Here is a 27883-nt window from a genome sequence, read left to right as displayed (position 1 = left end):
TGTTACTGTATGTTTGCTAAATGAACGTGTTTAAATGAAGTTATTACTATGCTCAATATTTGCGCAAGTTCTTCTATTTATTAGTATTTTAATACATTATATATACCTTAACCTATATAACTTTATATGCTTCATGTTTATTATGTGAAATGACTGATAATATAAACAGTAGATTATATGTATATGTAGTCCGTGCTAAACTGTCATTGTTGCTGTAAAATGATGTAACCATCTTCTGACATAAGACTAAATTCACTGCATTTAAACACTGAAAATTAACATTATGAGCAAGTAATGTTAATGACTGATGACATTCTTAATGACTGATACGATTTTTTTTCAGTAACAATTTTAATGTTAATATTAAAATTAAAGTAAAAAAACAAATCTGAAAATTATAATCATATTTTTTATGATTTTTTTTTTTTTTACAGATTTTGCTAATATTTTAGAATGTGTAGCTTTTTGTGCTAAATTATGAATACATAAAAGGTGTACGACTTTCCAGATGTTGTGAATGAGATGCCATAATATACAGAAAACGCAATACAAATATGTGTACCTTTTTTATAGGCATATAGAAATAATTAGTGAGTGCTGCCCTCTACCGTTCAGTTAAAGTTTCACACGTGTTCTTTGTCACTGAAAGAACCCTAAAAACCTGCTGAAAAAAGTCTGGTCACAGCTGGTCAACAGGCTGGTTTTAAAGGGGTTTTGGCAACCTCTATAGCTGGTCAGGTTGGGAGACCACCTACTTCCATCTTAATTAAACCAGCTAAAACTATCCAACCAGTTTAGGCTGGTTTAAACTGTTTTTTATTTCAACAGGGAAAGTTTTGCCAAACTGCAAAGAGTGTCCAGATATACAATAAACGTACGTTTAAATGGCATATACGATGCCTTGTATATACGATCTTCCAGGCTTCCTCGGAGCTATGTCTTCAGAACAAACATTTGACCACTGTGAGTGATTTCACACACTGACGCTGGTGGGAGGATTCAACACAAACTGGGGACTCAACGGGGCTCTACAAGCGCACTCTCCACCGCACAATCCCGGGACACCTTCGCCTTCACCATGATTTTAGTTAAATTCGTGTGCGCGATCATTACTAGGTCGTTATTCATTCTGGTCTCTCTAATCGGCGTCTGGAGAGTAAAAACGGTGAAAAATAACAACATGTACTGGTTACTAACTGTTCTTTACATCCCTTTGGTCGTGGAGATGATCTTCACTTTAAAACGAAGGAAAGGGAAAGACTACAAATGGTGAGTGACACCCTTTACAGTTCTACAGATTAATAAATGATTAACATTACTGACAGATCCATCTTGCTGTTGATTAGTTTCTGCTGGATGAATCACTCGTCGTGGTCTAATAACTTGTATTCAATATTTAGCTTAATATCTGTGTGTGTGTGTGTGTGTGTGTGTGTGTGTGTGTGTGTGTGGCGTTCATTTGACTTCTTTAGCTGTTCTTTGGTTTCAGTTATATTTTAATTAAGTTTTCCTAAAAAGTTACCGTCATTCCTCTCTCCCTCCCTCACTCCCCCTCACAAACATCCTGCTAGACCTATTGTTAGGCTACTGCAGACACAGTGACACAGTGTGTGTAAAGAATACTAGTAGTCTACTGTAGTATAATCTTAAGGGTCTCCAGCAGTGAGCTTTAGATTGGCCCTAAAAGGAACATAAAAACAACAACAACAACACAATCTCAGTAATTGTTCAGTGTGTGTATTTGTGTTCTGTAAAATGATGTAAGCATATTCTGTCTTCTCATAGGTTTTCTCCAGCAATCCTGCTCTTCCTCATCAGCATTATTCCGTCCATATGGATTCTAGAGTTACATCATCAGGAGAACAAAGCCAGTGACCCTCAGGTATTATTCTGTATACCAATCTTTCCATTTTGGAGTCTTCTGCCCTCTTGTATTCACTGTCATGTCGTGCCAAACCCATGTGACCTTGTACTCTCAGTGAAAAAGCTGTTTGCTATAAAAAAAAAAATACATTTTTGAATATATTAAAATAGGAAACAGTTATTTTATTTTGTAGTGATATTTCACAAAATTACTGTTCTTACTGTATTTTTGATCAAATAAATGCAACATTGGACGCACGACTCATTTTAAAAACATTATAAAATTATTTTGGACTTTTGGCCTGCAGTGTGTATTGTATGTGTTTGTCTTCTTATTTTATGTATTTATTTTTTCTGTGTACTGGAAGCCTCACCAAGACAAATTCATTGTGTGTGTAACAATACTTGGCAAAAAAAAAGTCTGATTCGTTTTTGGATGAGGACAGCCATTTTAATGTCCCTTTAATGCCTTTTATCAGCAAAATGCTGCGATTATGCATATGTTTTTCTAAAGTCAATAGACCTGTTATGCTCATAAATAAGCTGATATTCTTTTTCCACTCATTAAATTCTTCTCTGTGCTTTTTGTGTCTGGCAGTGTAGGAAACTGGACTCTTGGGACAATGTCAAGAGCATATTGCCTTTAAACAACACAATGGGTAACGAAACACTAAAGGTAATTTTGAAATGTAATATTTATTTGTTTATATTTAAGGTTTTCATTTGTGGGTCAGTGCTTTGCTGTAAAAAAAAGTGACTAATGCTCTGACTGTGATGCATCTGCTCTCTCTCTCTCTCTCTCTCTCTCTCTCTCTCTCTCTCTCTCTCTCTCTCTCTCTCTATCTATCTATCTATCTATCTATCTATCTATCTATCTATCGTGTATGCACAAATCACATGTTTGGGATTCAATTTGTGATGAAATCTATTTCCTGTGCTTCACAGCACAGACAGTTCTCCTCATTATGCAATGGTGTGATGTGTTCAGAACTGAAAAAGTAGCTGTCTGTATAATATTGTGTCTTCCAGCACTTGGAGCGCATGCTCACCTCGGTGTGTGCGAATGACTGGATCCTTGGTCTTCATCAGGTTCTGCTGATTCTTCTCATCATTGGAAAGTGGCTCCTCCCATTAGGAGGAGTGACGCGTGACGAGCTGTCTCAGCTTTTACTCATCTTTGTTGGCACGGCAGCAGACATTCTCGAATTTACCAGTGAAACACTCTCTGATGTCAAGTGGGTACTTCCTGTTCTCATTCAGTTCATGAAAGCTTGATTGAATGCTACTTCATATGCTATTGTTGACACTGCTGGACATATTAAATGGACCAAAAGTGATAGATTAAGACATTTATAATGTTACATAAGATTTCTATTTCATATAAATATCTTTAAAATGTATCCCAGTTTTCACAGAAATATTAAGCAACACAAATGTTTTGATAATAATAAGAAATGTTTCTTGAGCAGCAATTGATAATGAAGACTGGAGTAATGGCTACTAAAAATTCAACTTCGCCATCACAGGAATAAATTACATCATAACATTTAGTAAAAAATGATTAAAGTAGTATTTCTGAAATACAGTGCAGTATTACTGGATTGGAGTGATGATTATTGTCGGTCCATTCTCAGGTGCCTTTTTTGCCTGTCAAAATCAGCAAGTAGTAATTAGTAGTTTCATTTGAAATGTTGTTGAACGCTGAACATTCAGTAAAACATATTCAATTCAAGTTTATTTGTATAGCGCTTTTTACAATACAAATCGTTACAAAGCAACTTTACAGAAAATTACGTTTCTACAATATTTAGTAGTAGCTTATAAGTGGTGACTGTCAGTTTGTAAGCGTATCAAATATTCCAAAATATGGAGTGCCACAAGGATCCGTCCTAGGTCCCCTTCTATTTTCAATATACATGTTGCCCCTTGGTAATATTATTAGAAAATACGGGATTAGTTTCCATTAGTTTTTCTCCGTTTGCGTTCAAGACTACAAGTTTCTTTCTTGAGAAAGTGAGTGAGTATTACAGTTATAACTTGGCACAGTACTTTTTTCTCTAACCTTTTTCAATTTAAGGTGGGCAACAGTTTCTAATGTATTAGAGAAAATAGTGCCCATGTTGCCAGTCATTTGGTCTAATTCATGTGTATTTTTGAGATAGATCAGGCAGGTTATTTGGGAATCTGTTTTTGGTGGCCTGAACAATAGTTCTGCCCAGACGGTAACGCTGAGACATATAGTTAATATCAGTTATACGCAGCATGCACGATCCAAGGAAATGGTCTGAAACATCATCACTTTGAGGTACAATATCTTTATCAGTAAGATCGATTCCATGCGATATAATTAAATCTAGTGTATGATTAAAACGATGAGTGGGCCCAGTGATATTTTGCTTGACTCCAAAAGAGTTTATTAGGCCAGTAAACGCAAGTCCCAATACATCATTTGTATTATCAACGTGAATATTAAAATCTCCCATGATTAGCGCCTTATCAACTGTAACCATAAGGTCTGAGAGGAAATCTGCAAATTCTTTTAAGAATTCTGTATACGGCCCTGGTGGTCTATACACAGTAGCCAGAGCAAGAGATACATTCGATTTCTTTTGCATGTCTGACAGTGTAACATTAAGCAGAAGTATTTCGAAAGAGTTAAACCTGTATCCTGTTTTCTGGGTAACATTGAGAATATCACTATATATTGTTGCAACACCTCCGCCACGACCAGTCTGACGGGGCTCATGCTTAAAACAGTAGTTTGGTATAGATTGTACAGTGCAAGTACTTTTATCATTTAAGCGGGTGGAACAAAAGTCATCATAATAGTTATTTGAGTCTTTCTAGTCACATGGAGCGAAGTGTCCTGGAGATGTTGTATGAGAGCAGCTCCGCTCCGACTCTGCTGGGGTGCAGGCCATCAGCGCGAAAAAGCCTAGGATGCTCCCAGAAAAGATTCCAATTATTAACAAATAGCAGTTTCTGTTCTTTACACCATGACAACAACCATTCATTTAAAGCAACAAGTCTACTGAACCTTTCGTGTCCTCGTCGATACGTGGGCAGTGGTCCTGACATGATGATCGTCGCCGCGGGTATTGTGCTGCGAACCGTCTCGATCAGGCTCTTGAAGTCCCTCTTCAGCGTCTCCGTCTGCCGCAGCGTGGTGTCGTTAACCCGGTGGTGTCGTTTTTAAGATAAAAAAAAAATAGATAAAAAGAATATAGTGACGGAGCTCAAACGCAGTGCAAACGCCAACAACAAACAGGAAGTGGAATGGAACATATGTCTTATACATCACTCACAATAGATTTCACATAATAATAAATACTTAAAACTGGTGGCATTTCTCTCTCAAATTGTGTTTTGTGCAATTAAATGTCAACCATGTTACATTCAAAATGAAGTTAACCCTTGTGTTATGTTGCGGGTCAATTTGACCCGTTTAGATTTTCTAGTTGTTGGAAATACTGGTTAACCAATGTTTTTTTTTCTTGATATATTGTAACTTTTTCTCATTTATCATCATGAACATGCATGCAGTTTCAACATGCTGGTGTTTTTTGACATATACAAACAAAATTACTGTTACGTTCATGATGTTCATGGGTCAATTTGAACCGCATATTTTAACGCTCTAAGGAAACTGTACTGACACAAAATAATACAATTTCTTGGTTATATTTTGTTATTTTATTTTTTTACTACTTTATGAAGCTAAAAAATGAGGATTTTCAATACAGAAAAATATTTTGTCAGCCACAGATGGTAAAAATTACCTATCATTTATTTGTTCTGGCTACCTGAAATAATATTAAACCTTTTTTCTTTTCTTGATATTTTGTGACTTTTTCTCATTTATCATCATGGACATGCATGTAAAGTTTCAACATGCTGTTTTTTTTTTTTACATATACAAGCAAAATTACTATTACGTTTGTGATGTTCGCAGGTCAATTTGACCCTCATAGGCAGCTATTCAAAAGAAACTGTACAGACACAAAATAAAAACATTTAATTCATGTATGTCAGGCATCAACTCCAGTTCTAAAGTGTAAGTGTATCTAAAAGTGCTCTAACCCTAACCAAACACACTTCAAAAAGCTAAATCATGGTGTTCAAAATTAATGGCAAATTACAAATGACAAACCTGAGCTACCCAGAGAGATTCTGAACATGGAGGGCAGAAACGTGCATCTGGAGTCAGACACACAGAAAATGAAGGATGGAACACAGATGATAGAAATAAACGGAAGAGATGTGAGGTGTGCCCATCCAAGCATGAGAGAAAAACCAGCACCATGTGTGTGAAGTGCAAGAAATTCAAATGCCAAAAGCACACACTTGCTGTGCGCTCATGTCAGAAGTAAATTCTTGACTTTATGAAATGAGTTTACAAAACAGCCAACTTCAGAAAAGTAAATATTTTCATTATACAGCTACATTTAATTGTTCAGTTATGATGTAGATTTCTGTCTGTCTATTATTCACACAGAGACAAGTGACAGCGGCCGGTACCGATGAGTGCTGACTAAAGATGGACAGAAAAGTGGCACTTGGAGAGGTTGACTTTGAGGTGAAAGGTAAACCTTTGTGTCATAATGCTTTTCTAAAAGTATATTTTTATATTAATTTCTCTCACTTGCATTTTCTATCTCTCTTTAGTCCCCAGATCTCAAAGTGTGTTGTTTGAGTCAGGACAGACGGTCGTTTTGTCTTGTTTCGGCCGTGTTGACTGGTCAGGAGCACAGGCTGCATTTATTCAGTGGAAAAGCCTGAGTCAGGTGGTGCTTCAGTGGAAATCTGGCTCTCTGTTTGTGGATCCAGTGTTTGAGGGCAGAGTATCCGTTCCAAAGGAGAGAATTGGACATGACGACATTTCTCTTATTTTTAATGGCACACTCCCAGAAGTCAAGGGCTACGTGTGCTTCCTTAAGAAAAACTATGACATCAGACACTCAATTATTAATATTTCTGTTATAGGGAAGCTGAACGTCAACTTTTGAAGTACTACGTGAACCTTTTATTTCAATAACACTTAAAACTTTTTATGTAAAACCTATAGTTTATAATTTTATGTACTTTATGCACTTATTTGTTTTGATATTTCTATTTAGCTTTAAAAAAAATTCAATTTTAGTATTTTTAGTACTTAAGCCTATTTTTATTATGTATTATAGTTTTAGATTTAATTAACAATAATAATAAAACTTCTATGAAAGTCATCGCTCGTGAAAACTCTATCAGAAATCTCTAAAAGTGCTGACATATAGCTTGGAGTTTTCTTCTCTCAAAAATGTCATATTGATAAAAAAAAAAAAAGTTACAGTGAAGGTACATGTATGATCGGTAATAGTGCTTTCTACACATGCAATACCAAAGATGTATAAGTATAAATATTTTTTTTTTTATATTAAAAAAAATTCTTCACATGTTGAATTAATCTGATATATTGATTAATTTTTTACATTGTTATTCACCTGCTGTTTTATTTGCTGATTTATCTTGGAATATTACGTTTAAAAACATAAGTGAAATCAGCTTTGTATTGCAGCACATATAATGTGACTCTCTACCATTGTAGCATTCTTCAACTGTAGCATTTGTTACTGTATGTTTGCTAAATGAACGTGTTTAAATGAAGTTATTACTATGCTCAATATTTGCGCAAGTTCTTCTATTTATTAGTATTTTAATACATTATATATACCTTAACCTATATAACTTTATATGCTTCATGTTTATTATGTGAAATGACTGATAATATAAACAGTAGATTATATGTATATGTAGTCCGTGCTAAACTGTCATTGTTGCTGTAAAATGATGTAACCATCTTCTAACATAAGACTAAATTCACTGCATTTAAACACTGAAAATTAACATTATGAGCAAGTAATGTTAATGACTGATGACATTCTTAATGACTGATACGATTTTTTTTCAGTAACAATTTTAATGTTAATATTAAAATTAAAGTAAAAAAACAAATCTGAAAATTATAATCATATTTTTTATGATTTTTTTTTTTTACAGATATTGCTAATATTTTAGAATGTGTAGCTTTTTGTGCTAAATTATGAATACATAAAAGGTGTACGACTTTCCAGATGTTGTGAATGAGATGCCATAATATACAGAAAACGCAATACAAATATGTGTACCTTTTTTATAGGCATATAGAAATAATTAGTGAGTGCTGCCCTCTACCGTTCAGTTAAAGTTTCACACGTGTTCTTTGTCACTGAAAGAACCCTAAAAACCTGCTGAAAAAAGTCTGGTCACAGCTGGTCAACAGGCTGGTTTTAGAGGGGTTTTGGCAACCTCTATAGCTGGTCAGGTTGGGAGACCACCTACTTCCATCTTAATTAAACCAGCTAAAACTATCCAACCAGTTTAGGCTGGTTTAAACTGTTTTTTATTTCAACAGGGAAAGTTTTGCCAAACTGCAAAGAGTGTCCAGATATACAATAAACGTACGTTTAAATGGCATATACGATGCCTTGTATATACGATCTTCCAGGCTTCCTCGGAGCTATGTCTTCAGAACAAACATTTGACCACTGTGAGTGATTTCACACACTGACGCTGGTGGGAGGATTCAACACAAACTGGGGACTCAACGGGGCTCTACAAGCGCACTCTCCACCGCACAATCCCGGGACACCTTCGCCTTCACCATGATTTTAGTTAAATTCGTGTGCGCGATCATTACTAGGTCGTTATTCATTCTGGTCTCTCTAATCGGCGTCTGGAGAGTAAAAACGGTGAAAAATAACAACATGTACTGGTTACTAACTGTTCTTTACATCCCTTTGGTCGTGGAGATGATCTTCACTTTAAAACGAAGGAAAGGGAAAGACTACAAATGGTGAGTGACACCCTTTACAGTTCTACAGATTAATAAATGATTAACATTACTGACAGATCCATCTTGCTGTTGATTAGTTTCTGCTGGATGAATCACTCGTCGTGGTCTAATAACTTGTATTCAATATTTAGCTTAGTTTCTGTGTGTGTGTGTGTGGCGTTCATTTGACTTCTTTAGCTGTTTTTCAGTTTCAGTTATATTTTAATTAAGTTTTCCTAAAAAGTTACCGACATTCCTCTCTCCCTCCCTCACTCCCCCTCACAAACATCCTGCTAGACCTATTGTTAGGCTACTGCAGACACAGTGACACAGTGTGTGTAAAGAATACTAGTAGTCTACTGTAGTATAATCTTAAGGGTCTCCAGCAGTGAGCTTTAGATTGGCCCTAAAAGGAACATAAAAACAACAACAACAACACAATCTCAGTAATTGTTCAGTGTGTGTATTTGTGTTCTGTAAAATGATGTAAGCATATTCTGTCTTCTCATAGGTTTTCTCCAGCAATCCTGCTCTTCCTCATCAGCATTATTCCGTCCATATGGATTCTAGAGTTACATCATCAGGAGAACAAAGCCAGTGACCCTCAGGTATTATTCTGTATACCAATCTTTCCATTTTGGAGTCTTCTGCCCTCTTGTATTCACTGTCATGTCGTGCCAAACCCATGTGACCTTGTACTCTCAGTGAAAAAGCTGTTTGCTATAAAAAAAAAAAATACATTTTTGAATATATTAAAATAGGAAACAGTTATTTTATTTTGTAGTGATATTTTACAAAATTACTGTTCTTACTGTATTTTTGATCAAATAAATGCAACCTTGGTCGCACGACTCATTTTAAAAACATTCTAAAATTATTTTGGACTTTTGGCCTGCAGTGTGTATTGTATGTATTTGTCTTCTTATTTTATGTATTTATTTTTTCTGTGTACTGGAAGCCTCACCAAGACAAATTCATTGTGTGTGTAACAATACTTGGCAAAAAAAAAGTCTGATTCGTTTTTGGATGAGGACAGCCATTTTAATGTCCCTTTAATGCCTTTTATCAGCAAAATGCTGCGATTATGCATATGTTTTTCTAAAGTCAATAGACCTGTTATGCTCATAAATAAGCTGATATTCTTTTTGCACTCATTAAATTCTTCTCTGTGCTTTTTGTGTCTGGCAGTGTAGGAAACTGGACTCTTGGGACAATGTCAAGAGCATATTGCCTTTAAACAACACAATGGGTAACGAAACACTAAAGGTAATTTTGAAATGTAATATTTATTTGTTTATATTTAAGGTTTTCATTTGTGGGTCAGTGCTTTGCTGTAAAAAAAAGTGACTAATGCTCTGACTGTGATGCATCTGCTCTCTCTCTCTCTCTCTCTCTCTCTCTCTATCTATCTATCTATCTATCGTGTATGCACAAATCACATGTTTGGGATTCAATTTGTGATGAAATCTATTTCCTGTGCTTCACAGCACAGACAGTTCTCCTCATTATGCAATGGTGTGATGTGTTCAGAACTGAAAAAGTAGCTGTCTGTATAATATTGTGTCTTCCAGCACTTGGAGCGCATGCTCACCTCGGTGTGTGCGAATGACTGGATCCTTGGTCTTCATCAGGTTCTGCTGATTCTTCTCATCATTGGAAAGTGGCTCCTCCCATTAGGAGGAGTGACGCGTGACGAGCTGTCTCAGCTTTTACTCATCTTTGTTGGCACGGCAGCAGACATTCTCGAATTTACCAGTGAAACACTCTCTGATGTCAAGTGGGTACTTCCTGTTCTCATTCAGTTCATGAAAGCTTGATTGAATGCTACTTCATATGCTATTGTTGACACTACTGGACATATTAAATGGACCAAAAGTGATAGATTAAGACATTTATAATGTTACATAAGATTTCTATTTCATATAAATATCTTTAAAATGTATCCCAGTTTTCACAGAAATATTAAGCAACACAAATGTTTTGATAATAATAAGAAATGTTTCTTGAGCAGCAATTGATAATGAAAACTGGAGTAATGGCTACTAAAAATTCAACTTCGCCATCACAGGAATAAATTACATCATAACATTTAGTAAAAAATGATTAAAGTAGTATTTCTGAAATACAGTGCAGTATTACTGGATTGGAGTGATGATTATTGTCGGTCCATTCTCAGGTGCCTTTTTTGCCTGTCAAAATCAGCAAGTAGTAATTAGTAGTTTCATTTGAAATGTTGTTGAACGCTGAACATTCAGTAAAACATATTCAATTCAAGTTTATTTGTATAGCGCTTTTTACAATACAAATCGTTACAAAGCAACTTTACAGAAAATTAAGTTTCTACAATATTTAGTAGTAGCTTATAAGTGGTGACTGTCAGTTTGTAAGCGTATCAAATATTCCAAAATATGGAGTGCCACAAGGATCCGTCCTAGGTCCCCTTCTATTTTCAATATACATGTTGCCCCTTGGTAATATTATTAGAAAATACGGGATTAGTTTCCATTAGTTTTTCTCCGTTTGCGTTCAAGACTACAAGTTTCTTTCTTGAGAGAGTGAGTATTACAGTTATACCTTGGCACAGTACTTTTTTCTCTAACCTTTATCAATTTAATGGGGGCAACAGCTTCTAATGTATTAGAGAAAATAGTGCCCATGTTGCCAGTCATTTCGTCTAGTTCATGTGTATTTTTGAGATAGATCAGGCAGGTTATTTGGGAATCTGTTTTTGGTGGCCTGAACAATAGTTCTGCCCAGACGGTAACGCTGAGACATATAGTTAATATCAGTTATACGCAGCATGCACGATCCAAGGAAATGGTCTGAAACATCATCACTTTGAGGTACAATATCTTTATCAGTAAGATCGATTCCATGCGATATAATTAAATCTAGTGTATGATTAAAACGATGAGTGGGCCCAGTGATATTTTGCTTGACTCCAAAAGAGTTTATTAGGTCAGTAAACGCAAGTCCCAATACATCATTGTATTATCAACGTGAATATTAAAATCTCCCATGATTAGCGCCTTATCAACTGTAACCATAAGGTCTGGGAGGAAATCTGCAAATTCTTTTAAGAATTCTGTATACGGCCCTGGTGGTCTATACACAGTAGCCAGAGCAAGAGATACATTCGATTTCTTTTGCATGTCTGACAGTGTAACATTAAGCAGAAGTATTTCGAAAGAGTTAAACCTGTATCCTGTTTTCTGGGTAACATTGAGAATATCACTATATATTGTTGCAACACCTCCGCCACGACCAGTCTGACGGGGCTCATGCTTAAAACAGTAGTTTGGTATAGATTGTACAGTGCAAGTACTTTTATCATTTAAGCGGGTGGAACAAAAGTCATCATAATAGTTATTTGAGAATTGTCTTTCTAGTCACATGGAGCGAAGTGTCCTGGAGATGTTGTATGAGAGCAGCTCCGCTCCGACTCTGCTGGGGTGCAGGCCATCAGCGCGAAAAAGCCTAGGATGCTCCCAGAAAAGATTCCAATTATTAACAAATAGCAGTTTCTGTTCTTTACACCATGACAACAACCATTCATTTAAAGCAACAAGTCTACTGAACCTTTCGTGTCCTCGTCGATACGTGGGCAGTGGTCCTGACATGATGATCGTCGCCGCGGGTATTGTGCTGCGAACCGACTCGATCAGGCTCCTGAAGTCCCTCTTCAGCGTCTCCGTCTGCCGCAGCGTGGTGTCGTTAACCCGGTGGTGTCGTTTTTAAGATAAAAGAAAAATAGATAAAAAGAATATAGTGACGGAGCTCAAATGCAGACGCGAATGGAACATATGTCTTATACATCACTCACAATAGATTTCACATAATAATAAATACTTAAAACTGGTGGCATTTCTCTCTCAAATTGTGTTTTGTGCAATTAAATGTCAACCATGTTACATTCAAAATGAAGTTAACCCTTGTGTTATGTTGCGGGTCAATTTGACCCGTTTAGATTTTCTAGTTGTTGGAAATACTGGTTAACCAATGTTTTTTTTTCTTGATATATTGTAACTTTTTCTCATTTATCATCATGAACATGCATGCAGTTTCAACATGCTGGTGTTTTTTGACATATACAAACAAAATTACTGTTACGTTCATGATGTTCATGGGTCAATTTGAACCGCATATTTTAACGCTCTAAGGAAACTGTACTGACACAAAATAATACAATTTCTTGGTTATATTTTGTTATTTTATTTTTTTACTACTTTATGAAGCTAAAAAATGAGGATTTTCACACTTATTTCAATACAGAAAAATATTTTGTCAGCCACAGATGGTAAAAATTACCTATCATTTATTTGTTCTGGCTACCTGAAATAATATTAAACCTTTTTTCTTTTCTTGATATTTTGTGACTTTTTCTCATTTATCATCATGGACATGCATGCAAAGTTTCAACATGCTGTTTTTTTTTTTACATATACAAGCAAAATTACTATTACGTTTGTGATGTTCGCAGGTCAATTTGACCCTCATAGGCAGCTATTCAAAAGAAACTGTACAGACACAAAATAAAAACATTTAATTCATGTATGTCAGGCATCAACTCCAGTTCTAAAGTGTAAGTGTATCTAAAAGTGCTCTAACCCTAACCAAACACACTTCAAAAAGCTAAATCATGGTGTTCAAAATTAATGGCAAATTACAAATGACAAACCTGAGCTACCCAGAGAGATTCTGAACATGGAGGGCAGAAACGTGCATCTGGAGTCAGACACACAGAAAATGAAGGATGGAACACAGATGATAGAAATAAACGGAAGAGATGTGAGGTGTGCCCATCCAAGCATGAGAGAAAAACCAGCACCATGTGTGTGAAGTGCAAGAAATTCAAATGCCAAAAGCACACACTTGCTGTGCGCTCATGTCAGAAGTAAATTCTTGACTTTATGAAATGAGTTTACAAAACAGCCAACTTCAGAAAAGTAAATATTTTCATTATACAGCTACATTTAATTGTTCAGTTATGATGTTCTAAGAAGGAAATAAAAGTAAAAAAAAATGTATATGCAAAACAAGTCAGCATACTGTTTATTTTCAAATTTTGTCAAAACAAAACAGTTTTAAAAAATGGTTAAAAAACATTTTCATTAAATCATACCCTCAGATATATTTTTGGGGGAATATTTGACAAATGTTGATAATAAAAGTTTACAGTTTGTACCTGAATCTTTGTTGTTTTTCATAGTGTGATTTTTGAAGAATTGTATTGAATCCAATTAGGGTCAATTTGACCCGCTCCATAAAGGGTGTACACAGAAATCGAACAGTGCACAAGGGTTAATGTTACTGGCATTTACTAGGAAATATCATCACACCACACCACATTATTCAATATTTTTGTATGGCATATTAATGAGGGACAAAGATAAATTTGGCATTATCTCAGAAAATCCCTTAAGCATTTTAGAAAAAGATAAAGGACAGACAAAGCAAATGATATATTTAAAAAGGCAGACTTTATTTTAATTTCATTAATTTACATTTAATCCACTAAAATGTAATAAATAGTAACATGCAAATATGAAATAAATTTTCTTTCTTTTTTTGCATTACACAATTAATACAGTTTAATCAATCATATTGATTTATAAATTAAAATAGAATAAAACAATAAATAATAAATGAATAAATAAGCTTTCCATTGATGTATGGTTTGTTAGGATCGGACAATATTTGGCAAATATAGAAGTATTTAAACATTTGGAATCTTAGGATGCAAAAAAAGTTCTTAGCAATGCATTACTAATCAAAAATTATGTTTGAATATATTCACAATAGGAAATTTACAAAATATCTTCATGAAACATAATCTTTACTTAATACCCCAATGATTTTTGGCATAAAAGAAAAATCTATAATTTTGACCCATACAATGTTTTTTTTGGCTATTGCTAAAAATATACCCCAACGACTTAAGACTGGTTTTGTGGTCCAATATATTGCAACTACATTCAGTATCTCTGTTTTTTCCTGCCGGAGATATCAGTAATCACGCAAACACAAATGGCCCCTTTCCTAAGAATGGGCCATCAGATATTCAGAGTTGATTGTTTGTGTCGGCTGTTAATGTTGTCTTAGAATCTGCTCCGTAATGCCAGCCATAATACCGTGTTGATTTTCAAATTCATAAAGACTCACTTATAAATGCTAATACATTATTTGATGCAAATCTGCATAACACGTTCCTCACTGTGTTATAGGGAGAACAACCATCAGCTGGTGTATTTAATCTTGGCAGTGTGGACATGGAGTATGTTGCAGTTTCCTCTTCACCTGGCAGGTTTGTGATCACCAGTTTGTGTTTTTTTAACATCTCACCATCAAATGTCACAGATGTTGCTTTGAAAAGCAGCAACATGACCTATAAAATAGTTCAGGATCCCTCAAGAGACTGAAGGAGGACCCTGCTGTTCTGTGAAATTTCAGTCTGATGCTTACACATCGTAAATGTTTCATCCTGCTCCATCAAAAGTATTTTTCTTACCCTTGGAGCTCACATAGACTAGCAGTTTGGGATGCAACTCCGTGTAGTGTTACAGCGCTTCAGTCACTTGAAGAACAACAACATGTGTTTTTGTTGCGTTATGCTCTATGCATGTTTCCCTTTGAGGAATGAGCGCTTTGGCAGCTGCATGTATTTAAACATTACCAAACCCCATAGGAAGAGGAGAGGGGTGGATTTTTTGGATCTTTTCAACCATTTCTCGTAAGTTCAACTGACTTCACTTCTGCAAATTTACTCTGCTCAGTGCTCACTGGTTTGTAAACTATGGAAGCTTGTTTTATTTTTTGCTTTTGTTTTCTATAAATACTCAACACACAATGCATTAAGATCATCCATTCAAAGAACAAATAAATTGGCATAAACATTTAGAGTCGTTGATTTCCTGTAGTTTCTGTAGCAAAGTGCTCTGCAGTCCGAAAAACAGTCATAGTGGCCCTCTGCCAAAAAACCCTTCAACTTCAAATAAAAACAAACATTTTTACAAATTAACCTCTTATTGAAACAATTCAATCATGATCCAAAGCATAACATAATTTCCTGCAAGAACGAAGAAAAAAAAAAAGAAAAAAAAAATTGTCTAAACTTGACTAGTGTAACATGCAAATTGGTTTTGTTGGGATTGGAGTAATAATAATATTTATATCTGTGTGTCTGTGTTGCAGTTGTGACATCCCGGCCACAGAACTCAGATGAGCCTGATGGGGGAAACGGCTGTTGTAACATTGTCTTTTTAAGACACAGTACAGACATTTGGAACATCGTGGAGAGTTTGTTTATCCAGGATGGGCCCTTTCTTGTGGTACGTCTCATTGTGATGATATACTTTGATGTGTTCCATCAGATGTTGGTCTTCTTTGCTATTAAGAACTTTCTAGTGGTCATCCTCAACTTCTACAGACTCATAGTTATCTGTCAAGTCTTTAAACCACAACCACCATCACCACCACCATCATCATTATCTACCTCTCCCCCAGTATGAAGGAAGGAAAGAAAAGAAATGTAAAATGAAAATTTAGCTTCTTTAATACAAATACGTTTTATTGTATGCCCAACTGTGCCAGATGGTTTGCTTGAAACCGAGGTATGGAGACTTCCAGGGGGCAGCAGGGGAGTGCTAGTATTAATAAGATACTGTTAGAATATTTATTGATATTTTTAATTAGTTTCTGTTTTTATATTTACCATCATTTTGGTTATTTTATCATTTTTATTAGTTATATAATTAGTTAATTATCCATTTTTGTATGTGTGTGTGTGTGTGTGTATATATATATATATATATATATATATATATATATATAGTTAGTTATTCATTTTTAATGCAGTTTTAAATGAGAAATGTTGCAATGACAACTAGCTGAAGTTAAATAAATTCTATGGGGTCAGTGGAAAAGTTTATAAATAAAATAATTGATTAAAATAAATTGATTTAAAAATAATTAAAAAAATAAATAATACATCTAACAGTACAGTGCTATTTTATAACATAATAAAAAAAACTTTATTTTCCAAATAATCTTTTACATATATTTATAATATTAATTATATGTTAAAAACATATAGCTACATTTTACATTTTAGGATGGGGGCCCTCACATCAGGACGATCATATTTGCGGGTCTGTGGCATCTAAAAAATTGAAAACCCCTGTCGTATAATGCTTAAAAACACATTTATGGGTGACAGCAGTTTTAGAAATGTATTTTGAATATGTTATATACAACTAAACTAGGATCAATAGTAGATTTATTTTATTTTTAAATATTACTTTTATTAAACTTTTTTTTTTTTTATGGTTTACAATGTTTGTATACCAGACTCTGTTGTGAAGCAAGATTTTCGGACTCACAAGCAGTAAGAGTACTTCTTATTATATGTAAGAGGCAGATGCACATTTATCTAGTGTGCACGTGTTTAAAAGGGGTCTGTTCGTGCATGATTACTCGCAGTGTGCATTCAGATATGACTCTGATAATCTCTGACCTGAGAACAGTCTGAGGCAATTGGCCTGTAAGATGAGAGAATCTGTAGTTGCTCTACAGCAGTTCCTAGTATATCTTTCAAAGGACCATGTGTTTTAACTAGATATTAACACAGCTGAAACCCTGTGAACCTATTCAAATAAATATTTTTTTGTCTAGTTTCTACCTATCTGGATTCTCCATGTTTTTATATGTGGGATGATCTGTGCTGGTTATCTGAGTTTTGGGTTTCATTGTTATATACTGTATCACCACATCCTCTCGTTTTCTTTCATACTTTACATTCACACAGTATCTCTTCGTTTCCTTGCATGTCTTCAAAGTATAAACACTGGGTTGGGTGTTTGTCTCTGTCCCAATCTGTTCCTGAAACATACACACATTCCTAAAGCAGGAAAACACGCATTATTTCATTAAACATTTAAGCAGAAACATTTGTCTATTTTTAGCCAGAGGAAACAGGAAAAAGCCCCACAAGAATAAAACCGGATACCAACAAAAAAGTTAGATTTGAATGGACAACAGGGGCATTTTGATCTACTACATTTGGTAATTTCAGTGCCTAATAAGACATACACTGTGACATTTGATGTACAGCAGTCATCACCGTTTTGTTGGGTAAATTTTAACCAATGGATACATTTTTAGTGCTGGATGGTAAGTTAACAAAAAATAAAATCATATTTGAGAATATTTTGTAGCCTTTTGATGATTTCAGTGTTCTGAAATAGCTTAAACAGTTGTTTATGATAAACCATACTTTGCTTTTTAAATTTCTGCAAGTACTCTCCATTAAAGGAATAGTTCATCTAAAACTGAACATTTGCTGACAATTTACATCGGAAAAGATTTGGCAAATTTAGCATTGCATCACTTGCTCACCAATGGATCCTCTGCGGTGAATCGGTCATCAAAGTAGTCCAAACAGCTGATAAAAACGCCACAAAAATCAACTGCCTTTTCCTTCACAAGATGTTAATTGATGGACTGGAGTCGTGTTGTGGATTATGATGCTGATTCCATCAGCAGGTTGAACTAGAGGATCCACTCCTGAGCAAGAGATGGAATGCTTAAATTTCTCCAAATCTGTACCTGATGGTACATTTTCAGCATATATTCAGCATATTCTATTAACAAGACTAACATCTCCATTCAAAAACTGCCTATGGGCTAATAAATTAAGAGTTTCCTTGTGCTTTAAACCGAAAGGCAGTTTACAGTACAGTTTGGCCTGCTGTGTGCTCTCAACCTTATTAATATTCGTGACATATTGCAGAGCTCTTAGTAAAGTAAAAAATACTAGTAAGACTGACTTAAATGAAAGTTTCACAGAGTATTACTGATATTAAGATGTGATAATAGGGTTTATTACCTAACATGGTAATCATGTACTGAAGAATAAAGTAATTAGTTAAAATAGTGTATAATAATTTTTATTCACAACATTTTTGTGTCCTATGCTATTCAGAAATGGGATAGGTTATGTACACATAGTCATTTAGAGCTTGCTGTGCAATCACATTTGGAGAGGTATCTTTGGAGTGAGTGTAAAGAAAGCTTATTTATTCACTGTTTTAACAAAGAAACTATTTCAGAAAAAATCTCATTAATATGATATGAAACATGATGTGATCTGTAGTGAAATAGTATTTAACTGTTTACAGAGTAGACATGGAAAAGAACATGAAATCATAAGGCAATAGTACCAAATGACTTGGATGACATTTCCTTTATATTTTCTGGCAAACACTATGGTAAACACAGAAAGCAAGAGAAAAGTATGCTTTCATGCTGAAAAAGAAAAATTTGATTTTGCATCATTTTCCTCATTGCTTGTTCACTAATTGATCCTCTGAAGTGAATGGGTGCCATCAGAAATCAGTCCATCAATTGACATCTTATAAACTGCATGTTTGTGATAAGAAAATACATCACTAAGGCATTTTAACTTTAAAATTATGCTTCTGGCTAAAATGAGTCCTCTATCCATAATATCGCTTTCTCAAGTCAAAAAGTCATTTTGTCTGAATTAAGAGCGAAATAGGCTCAGATCAAGCACTGTATATAAGCAGAAAAAGTTCTAAAAGTTCAAAATCTTATATATCATTTGATTTTGATGTGAAAGGAGAATGGGGGGTGGAATTATTTACCTGAAGATGTGTTATGGATTATGGACTAGTAATTTTAAAGTTAAAAATCTTTAACAATAGATTTGCTTCTTACAAACACACAGCTTATCACTTCACAGAATGTTAACTGATGGACTGTCGTGTCGATTACTTCTGATTTTTTCCTCATTCTGGTGGCAGCCATTCCCTGCAGAGGATCCATTGGTGAGCAAGTGAAGTATAAATCACACAATGTATTAATGTACATGAAAACAGAAGACATCAGTCCATGATGGGATCCTACAAAGTGCTCTTTATTATAAACAGTTATTGTTGTTATATGCCACTTAAGGTCCACAAAAAAATATAAGTTTTATTTACAAACGGGTGTTTTATCTAACACGAAACAGAATAGGAAAAAGACATACAAAACAGACAACACAAAAGTAGAAAAAGTAGAAAAACCACCCAATAAACGAACAAAAATTATTGCGTATTGAAAGACTAAGCTTACATTGCTTTAGATCAAAAGTCTATATCTTGAGGTTACTGGCTGGAAGAGTGCTTTTGTCTAAATCATCAAAATATGGATGTGTCATTGCTTGCCGTGCTGAGATCCGCTTTGGAGGGTCATAAATCAGCATTTTCTAAACAAAAGAGACAATAAAAATAAATATGTGAGGAGAGAAATGGAGACAATTCCAAACAGATAAGTAGGACATCAGCATGTTAGGACGCCCTTTTACCGTGAGCAGGTCGATGCCGTTCTTGTCCAGGTTTTTCACAGTGCTGGCCAGATTCCCAGATTTCCACTTTGGGAAGCTATTCTTATAATCAGGGAGCGACTCAACATCTGGCCAGACCTCATTGTTAGGGGTTCCCAGAGTCCTAAATATAAACCAACCACAGAAAATCATTTGTATGCACGTAGCTGGTTGTAGCATCTTTCACAGTATTGTAGCAGAACACTTTATCTTGGGATGACAGATATTAATATTCTTTCTAACTGATGCTGAATATGTTTTTAATACTAAAAAAGGGATCCATTAAATTGTTTAAAAGTGAGAATAACGTGTATTATGTTACAAAATATTTCTATTTCAAATCAGCATATCACCAAATCAGCTAATTAGAATTATTTCAGAAGGTTTTGCCATCAAAGGAATAAATTACATTAAGATATATTGACATAGAAAACAGTTATTTGAATTTGTAAAAAAAAAAAAAAAAATGCTGCCTTGGTGAGAATCGCAACATTTAAAAATGTTAAAATCGTACCAGCCGCAAAATTAAAACATTCAAACAAGATCAAAGTTGTTTCAGAAGTCTATATACCTGAAGATCCTGAAGAGCTGGTCTATTTCGGAGTCTCCATGGAAGAGCGGTTTCTTGGTAGCAAGTTCAGCAAAGATGGTACCAATACTCCAGACGTCTACGGGCGTGGAATAACGTGAGGCTCCCAGCAAGACTTCTGGAGCTCTGTACCACAGAGTGACCACCTTTGAATCACACAGTGAGAATAAGCACATCAGCCGGATTGATAACAGAACGCTTTGAGGAAGGAGAAATGGCTTGTCATGTACCTCATGTGTGTACACTCTGACCGGGACTCCAAAAGCACGTGCCAGCCCAAAGTCTGCCAGCTTAATCACACCTTTATTATCAATCAGCAGGTTCTGGGGCTTGAGGTCACGATGCAGAACCCTGCGACAGTGGCAGAACAGAATCCCCTCAAGGATCTGATACAGGTAACTCTACAGAGAGGACGCACACAGACACAGTTATCTCCAGGGACAGACTCTATCAGACTTGGGACCTACTGTAAAATCCAGACACAAATCAAAACAAAACATTGGGGAAAGTAAAACGGTAATATTGTGAAATATTAATACATTTCAGTCTTCAGTGTAACATGATGCTTTAGAAATATTTCTAATATGTGATTTGGTGCCCAAGAAACATTTCTTATTTTTATCAATGTTGAAAACAGTTAATATTTATGTGGAAACCGTGATGCAATTCTTCTTTGATGAAAAGAAAATTCATACTAAAATATATTTGAAAAAAAAACCTAACATAATAAAAGTATACTATCATTTTTGATCAATTTATCGCATCTTTGCTGAACAAAAGTATGTTTTATTTAAAAAAAAAAAAAAAAACAGACATCAGACATCAACCAAAAGCAGACATCACTACAAAGGTTTCAAAGATTTACGCTAGGGAAAAAAAGTAATTTCAAATAAGATTTAAATAATGACTTCTTTAATAATAATAAAAAACGATGTGACGTAAATAAAGGAAAATATTTAAAAATTCTGCACCATTTATTAATCAAATAAGCTAAGCTGAAGTTTGTTTTAACGTTGTACATTATTTAATGCACCTTGACCAGCATGGGCTCCATGAACTGGCCTGATGGGATGGAGTCCAAATACTTCTTCAGATCCATGGACAGAAACTCAAACACCAGGTATAACTTTGACTCTTGCATCAATACATCCAGCAGACTGTAAAAGGGGAACAGAGGAAAAAAAAATACTTAGTTGAGTCCATACATAAAGCAGTATTGAAACTGGAAACCATAATTTTCCAAAGCAACTTTGTTACATTAACATTTTAAAATATAGTAAAATAGAAAAGTTGAGAAACAATTTTAAGTCTCACAATACTATTGTTTCCCCTACATTTTAACAAATAAATGCAGCACCTGGTGTGCATATGATAAGTTTTTTTAAAAGCATTACCAAAAAAAGAGAAACAATACAGAAGATTTTGACCAGTAGTGTATGTAAAGCCATTTTGTTGATTAGGACACAAAGCATTAAAGTCCATCTTTCAAGGTGAAGATCCCTGTGAATGAACGTGTAGATAAATAGTGTAGGAACTCGATTTGCGTGACGAAACGAATCATAAATGTGCATTAAAAAAGTTTTTTAAAAGAAATTATGAGTAAAATTACTTCCGCTGTGAAAAACGCTCTGATCGGAAGAGACGCAACGGCCGGTAAATCTCATCTCTTCATAATGGAGTCAGAACATGAAGAGGTTGCAGTAGGGGTAAATGTCAACTCTTACGATGGGACATTGCCGTATAATTATGAGCCGCCTAGGCGAGAGAGGGGTCAGGCAGAGTTAAGGGGAAGGGTAAATGGACAGAGGAGAGAGATAGAGTTGTGGTGTGAGGAGAATCGGTAGAGTGACCACAGGCTATAGCTAATTGTGGCTAACGTTGTCTCCATGTTTATCACATTGCAGTATCTTTAATAAATCATATTTAGCAATATTGCTGTCGACTTTGTTGTTTTTCAAGCATCCATGTAGATTGTCACCATCTATGCCAGCAACATGTCTTAAAATGTTTAATTTAGATCCCAGATTTTGATTGCTGTAGGGTGTAGGCTCTAGCTTACATCTGTGACGGTCAGCTAGTCTGGATAGGGATGGAAATGCTGTGCATTTCTACACAACATAGTTTATTGTGAAATTATTTAGAAATTGCTAGCTGATTTTTAATCAGTAACTGCTTTCAGACCTAGGTGTCCGCATGTTCTGCTTCTGCAGATGTCAAGCGTGTGGGCCATATATCTGAACAACATAACCGGCCAGATGGAATTCCGAACTTAGCCGGCTGTTATACTACTCACCGCTTAGTATTTCCGACGGACATTATGTAAATGAGCTCACATGTACTGCGGAGTACGTGTATGAAAGCAGTTAGTGTTCCGGTTACAGCCATTGTAACAAAAACCTACTATAATAACGATAACGACAAACTCTCTTTTCTGTTAAGTTTTCTGTAGTGCTCAACACTACTCCTGGCCTGCAAAGTTCAGCTCCAATCCTAATCAAACACATCTGAAGCAACTAATTAAGGTCTTCAGGCTCACTTAAAAATTCAAGGCAGGTGTGTTTGATTAGGATTGGAGCTAAACTTTGCAGGACAGTCGATCGCCAGGAGCAGGGTTGGGCACCCATGACCTAAACCCACACTGAGAACCAGGGCGGCAGCGCCTATGTTTGTCGTTACGTCATATGATGCGTTCTCTGGGAAAAGGCGGTTTCTTTGAGCGTAGCTTAGAATAGGTACTTTTTCCTTAATTTCTGCCCGTGGGTGTTGTAAAACATATGTATTCTTATGTAAGTCTTTTTTAATTAACATTTTCATACAAGATTCCGTATAAATTAAGTTATACAATTAAATTGAAAGATGGCCTTTAAGTTGAACTCATCATGAATGATAAAATGAAACTCATGATGAAATTTCACTATATATTCTTCAAACATCTTTTGTAATACAGAATTCTAAGTAGTACAACTTAGGGGATTTGGTTCTGTTTTAAGTAGATAATCATGAAGATGTCATGAAAACTCTCAGTCTCTTACCGTACAACGTTGGGGTGCTGAAGCTCCTTGAGGAGGGAGATCTCTCTGACAGCGGTGCTGGGGACCCCCTCCTCCTCACTCTCCAGGCGGATCTTCTTCATAGCAACCACCTGTCCGGTGGTTTTATTCCGTCCCTTATAAACCACACCATATGTACCTAAGGATCAGACACATACACATTGATTTCCAGCAGACACGTACAGAAAAAACAAATCTAACAGGGACTCTCATATTCTGCCTTGAAACAAACTCTATGAGGGACACATTGAGAGAAAGGCCAAGTGACAACACTAGTCAGCTGACTCTACACAAAGAAAGAATCAACTTACCTTCACCAATTTTCTCTATCTTCAGATAGTCATCCATTTTCTCAAAACTTTAAAGAAAAACAAAAGATTGAAAAACAAAAATAATTTATGACAACACTGAATGATACTGCAAAGAAGGGAAGTTCCATCAACAATCTAGATGTGTCAAAGAAATTTCTTTTCAATACACACTTGCTCAGATTTATGTTTTCAACGTAACGTTACTAATATAAGTTGTGCGATTTAAATAACGAGGCATAAAAGGCTGACCCTCTCTGACCTTTACAACTGTTAGTATTGACATGGAAACATTTAAAACACAATTAAATTTCTGATGATTCACAATTATGTGCTTTTAAACATCATAACATTTTATAGGCCTATCCATGTTTTACAAATCAACCAGTGTGACCACTTTAAATCAGGATGCCACATAACGTTACACGTGTTAAAACCAAGGAAAATCGATAAATACATCGACCTGCTTTTATTTAGGACCTATATGTGCAAATCAGGGCTAATCAAACGAATATTATTAAATTAAGATTACAGTATGAATTGCATGTTGAAGTTAAATGACTCAGGAACGTTTGCCATAGAGGGGCCTGAGCAAATTTAAAACGTATAACGTTAGCGATCAGAATCAAAATTGATAACAACGAATCATTTTCATATATTAAAACTCACCTTCTCTATAACTATAACGAATCCTGATGAATAATCAAACGCTGCTGTTTTCCGTCGATATCTTAACGAAGAGCGTGTGGATGTTGTGTACCTCGATGAACTGTGAGTTCCTTGATTCAAACTATATGTATTTTGTATACGTAATTCAAAAGCAGCCAATCGGAGTTCTCGGTGGTCTTCAAAATAGCCAATCAGATAGTAGGGCGGTTAGGAGCGGGAGCATGGCGTCCGTCAGAGTAAGACTGCGCGTGCGCAGTTTGTTCATTATTACTGTGCAGGTAGGGAACAACAGACATTTCCCCGCAGTTTTTCCACTATATTTATGGCTACAGAATCACTGGTTGTGGGTTCAGAGCTAATGTTCTCGTTTCACTTTATAGGTTGTCGTAAAAGACACTTCATGATGTTCAGTGCTACAGTCTTTTTAAGTGTTTAAATTCCACAAACTTTCCAATATATGACAAATACAGTAAGTGTTATTGCGTTGTACGTAGCAAACACATGTTTGGTTTGTGTGTGGTGTGTCATATGGAATGCCAAACTTGACAAAATTATAAATAAATATATACATAAATAAATATACAAAGGAATGTAAAAAAGTGAAAATAAATCTATAAATATATATACAGACAAAAGTAAAAGAAGAAAAAAAAATATATTTTTTTATTTCCTTATTTACATTTTCCACGTTTATTTATTTATACATTTATTTATTTCCACTTTTATTTATTTATACAATCATGCATTTATTTACATATATTTATTTATACATATATGATTATTATGATATACATATATGAATGATATTAATAACAGTTTAAATACTGATTCATTACATTATATTTTCCACCAATGAGAGGATAAAATCTTATGAAAAATGTAAATCTCTCTTTTGATTTGGCAATATTTGAGAAATGGGTTTAGCGATTTCTTATTATTGGGGGGACTTCCTCCTCAGTGTCTGTGCTGGTTATTGCCCTGAAATATGTTGTGGTACTATCGGGCAGTATGTAATGATATGATGCAAGCGAACTTTAGCGATTTTTGGCAAACATTTCTTTGAATATTATGGCCGTGAACATGAACTTACATTTGAATGTAACAAAAAATGATTACTTTTCATTACAATCTTTATTAATGCCAAAATGCTTACATTTATGAGTCTTTTTTTACTCGGACAGCCATGTTGCAGCTATAGCCAGTTAAATCAGAGATAATTCATACCCCATTTTATGAAGTGTGATGCTGAAAAATCTTATTTTGAAGGGCAATCTGGCCCTTCCCCTTACCCCTAGTCCTCCAACCGAAAGAGAAGACATCCCTACCCCTTCACATGAGCACGTGAAACAGAGGGGTAGGGCTAAGGGGTAGAAATGGGTTTGGGCCTAAATGAAAAGTCATTTGTCAAGATAAATAATGCAAAATAAATAAATGTGGAAAAAACTAAGCATATATAGTTTGCCATTCCATACTATGAGGGTCTGTAGACACAGGCACATACATGCATGCAATACTCTGTTTCACCACGTGGCGTCACAGTTGGACTGCTGTATTCAGTTTGCGTGAGATGTTCACCAGTGAGAGCGTCAGTGTGGTGACAGAATCGCGAACATTTTACTCGTCAATCAGACATTGTAATGAGAGAGACAAAAGTGTGGTGTACAAAAAATTATGAAATGAACATGTTATTCTAATGTTAGTATATAGTCTGTTTAGCATTGTCTGCACAGAAAGTCACAAAGTGAAAACAAAAATTGTTATAAAGTTTGTTTTTTATTTAACTCCTCAAAATAACTATTTAAAAACAAGCTTTTAAAAGGCCAATCAAGCATAACTAGGCTGTCTTATTACAGAGAAATAAAGGAGGCCTAGTCCCTGGGATAAAATCTCAATTCAAACCCAAATCCTCAGGGGTAGAGCTTTAATTAAAGAAGTGATTTGTGGCAAATTATTAAGATGCACATTTGAGCTGCCCTGATTCACTGAAGGAAACGAACACTTTGTGGAATGGAAGGACTCAAATTCATGGTGTGTGTTCTTGTCGTTACTTTTATGTAATGCTACCATTCTATATGATGAGGTACTGTTTTAGTCCAGGATTTGTTTTATTTTATGATAATGACCATCATCCTTCTTATTACATAGCTAATTAACAAATTAATAATAAATGGCCATTAAATATTGATTCGAGTTGAAAATTATTTTATTATAAGAGTATATGAGAGACAGTAATACTATGTAAGATGCATTTTAGTGGTCATTGTACATTGTGTCTCATTTAGATACTATTGTAGTTTTTGTTATTATTTTGAAATGTTTTTATTTTATTTTATGTGTTTTATAAAGTTATACATTTGTGTGTGTGTGTGGTTTTGTAATTTTTGATTCGTTTTTGTTTTTAAGAATAATTATTAATTATTAACTTATTTTAGTAGTTTATTAGGCTACATCAAGTAATAAAAAAAAATATATATTTTTTTATTTTTCAATGTATATTTTATTTAAAATCTAAAATAAAATTCTTATTGAAAAGTTTTTAACATTTTTAAATGTATTTTATTTCAAGTAACAAATGGTTTTTATTGTTTTAGTTAACTATAAGAACCCTGTTCCAGAGAGCCATGTAACACATATTATTGCTACTTTTCTTTTGTCTATTGATACATCAGAGTATAGTCTGATGTCTGTGAGAGAGACAGAGACATTGAAGCACACACACAGACAGTCTTTCCAGTCCAGCTGTTAGAGTCTCATCCCTCTAAGCCATATATTTAGCAGGAGCCTTCAGGGAGACAGACGAACCTTGTGTGTCAGCGAGACAGAGAGACAGATACAGGATGGGTGTGTGTGTGTGTGTTTACATGAGTGTGTTTTTGAAAAAAAGCGTGATGAAAAAGAAAGAGGTCATGATGAAGGGGGTTGAGAATGGGGTAGTGAACTAGAGACAGAGGAGTGGGCAAATGCTACAAATAGTTTTTAGGACACTGAGATTTTGGGGCAAGGGAGGGCTGTTGTGTGTCTGAGTGACTGTGTTTGTGAGTGTGTATGTGTCAAATGTAGGACAATTTCAGGACCAAAGAGGATTCCCTCACCTAGATTTCATGTTTCACATGACCTTCATGTGATTTACAACTGCAGATAATGAATGCATCAACATGGAGAAAAATACTG

At 35.1% G+C, this 27883-nt stretch overlaps 3 protein-coding genes across 3 annotated transcripts; 2 read left to right on the top strand and 1 right to left on the bottom strand.

Annotated features, from left to right (window-relative positions):
- Positions 1-723: 723 nt before the first annotated feature.
- Positions 724-3583, top strand: LOC132112041 (transmembrane protein 26-like). Its single transcript, XM_059519632.1, has 4 exons — positions 724-1269; positions 1786-1882; positions 2462-2539; positions 2893-3583. The coding sequence occupies exons 1-4, from the start codon at positions 1079-1081 to the stop codon at positions 3136-3138; spliced, it is 612 nt and encodes a 203-aa protein (XP_059375615.1). The 5' UTR covers positions 724-1078; the 3' UTR covers positions 3139-3583.
- A 4590-nt stretch (positions 3584-8173) lies between these two features.
- Positions 8174-16656, top strand: LOC132112039 (transmembrane protein 26-like). The gene is made up of 6 exons (XM_059519631.1): positions 8174-8734; positions 9225-9321; positions 9902-9979; positions 10285-10490; positions 14938-15017; positions 15905-16656. Exons 1-6 carry the CDS (start codon positions 8544-8546, stop codon positions 16219-16221), a joined length of 969 nt encoding a protein of 322 aa, XP_059375614.1. The 5' UTR covers positions 8174-8543; the 3' UTR covers positions 16222-16656.
- Positions 16657-19625: 2969 nt separating this feature from the next.
- Positions 19626-24789, bottom strand: LOC132111466 (cyclin-dependent kinase 1). Its single transcript, XM_059518794.1, has 8 exons — positions 24713-24789; positions 24047-24093; positions 23718-23874; positions 21719-21842; positions 20916-21086; positions 20668-20831; positions 20079-20220; positions 19626-19979 (listed from the first exon to the last, which is right to left on the bottom strand). Exons 2-8 carry the CDS (start codon positions 24081-24083, stop codon positions 19866-19868), a joined length of 909 nt encoding a protein of 302 aa, XP_059374777.1. The 5' UTR covers positions 24084-24093; positions 24713-24789; the 3' UTR covers positions 19626-19865.
- Positions 24790-27883: the final 3094 nt, after the last annotated feature.

The sequence above is a fragment of the Carassius carassius genome, chromosome 31 (genome assembly GCF_963082965.1).
Source record: "Carassius carassius chromosome 31, fCarCar2.1, whole genome shotgun sequence".
In the NCBI taxonomy this organism is placed as follows: domain Eukaryota; kingdom Metazoa; phylum Chordata; class Actinopteri; order Cypriniformes; family Cyprinidae; genus Carassius; species Carassius carassius.
This window is presented reverse-complemented; position numbering and strand designations above follow the sequence as displayed.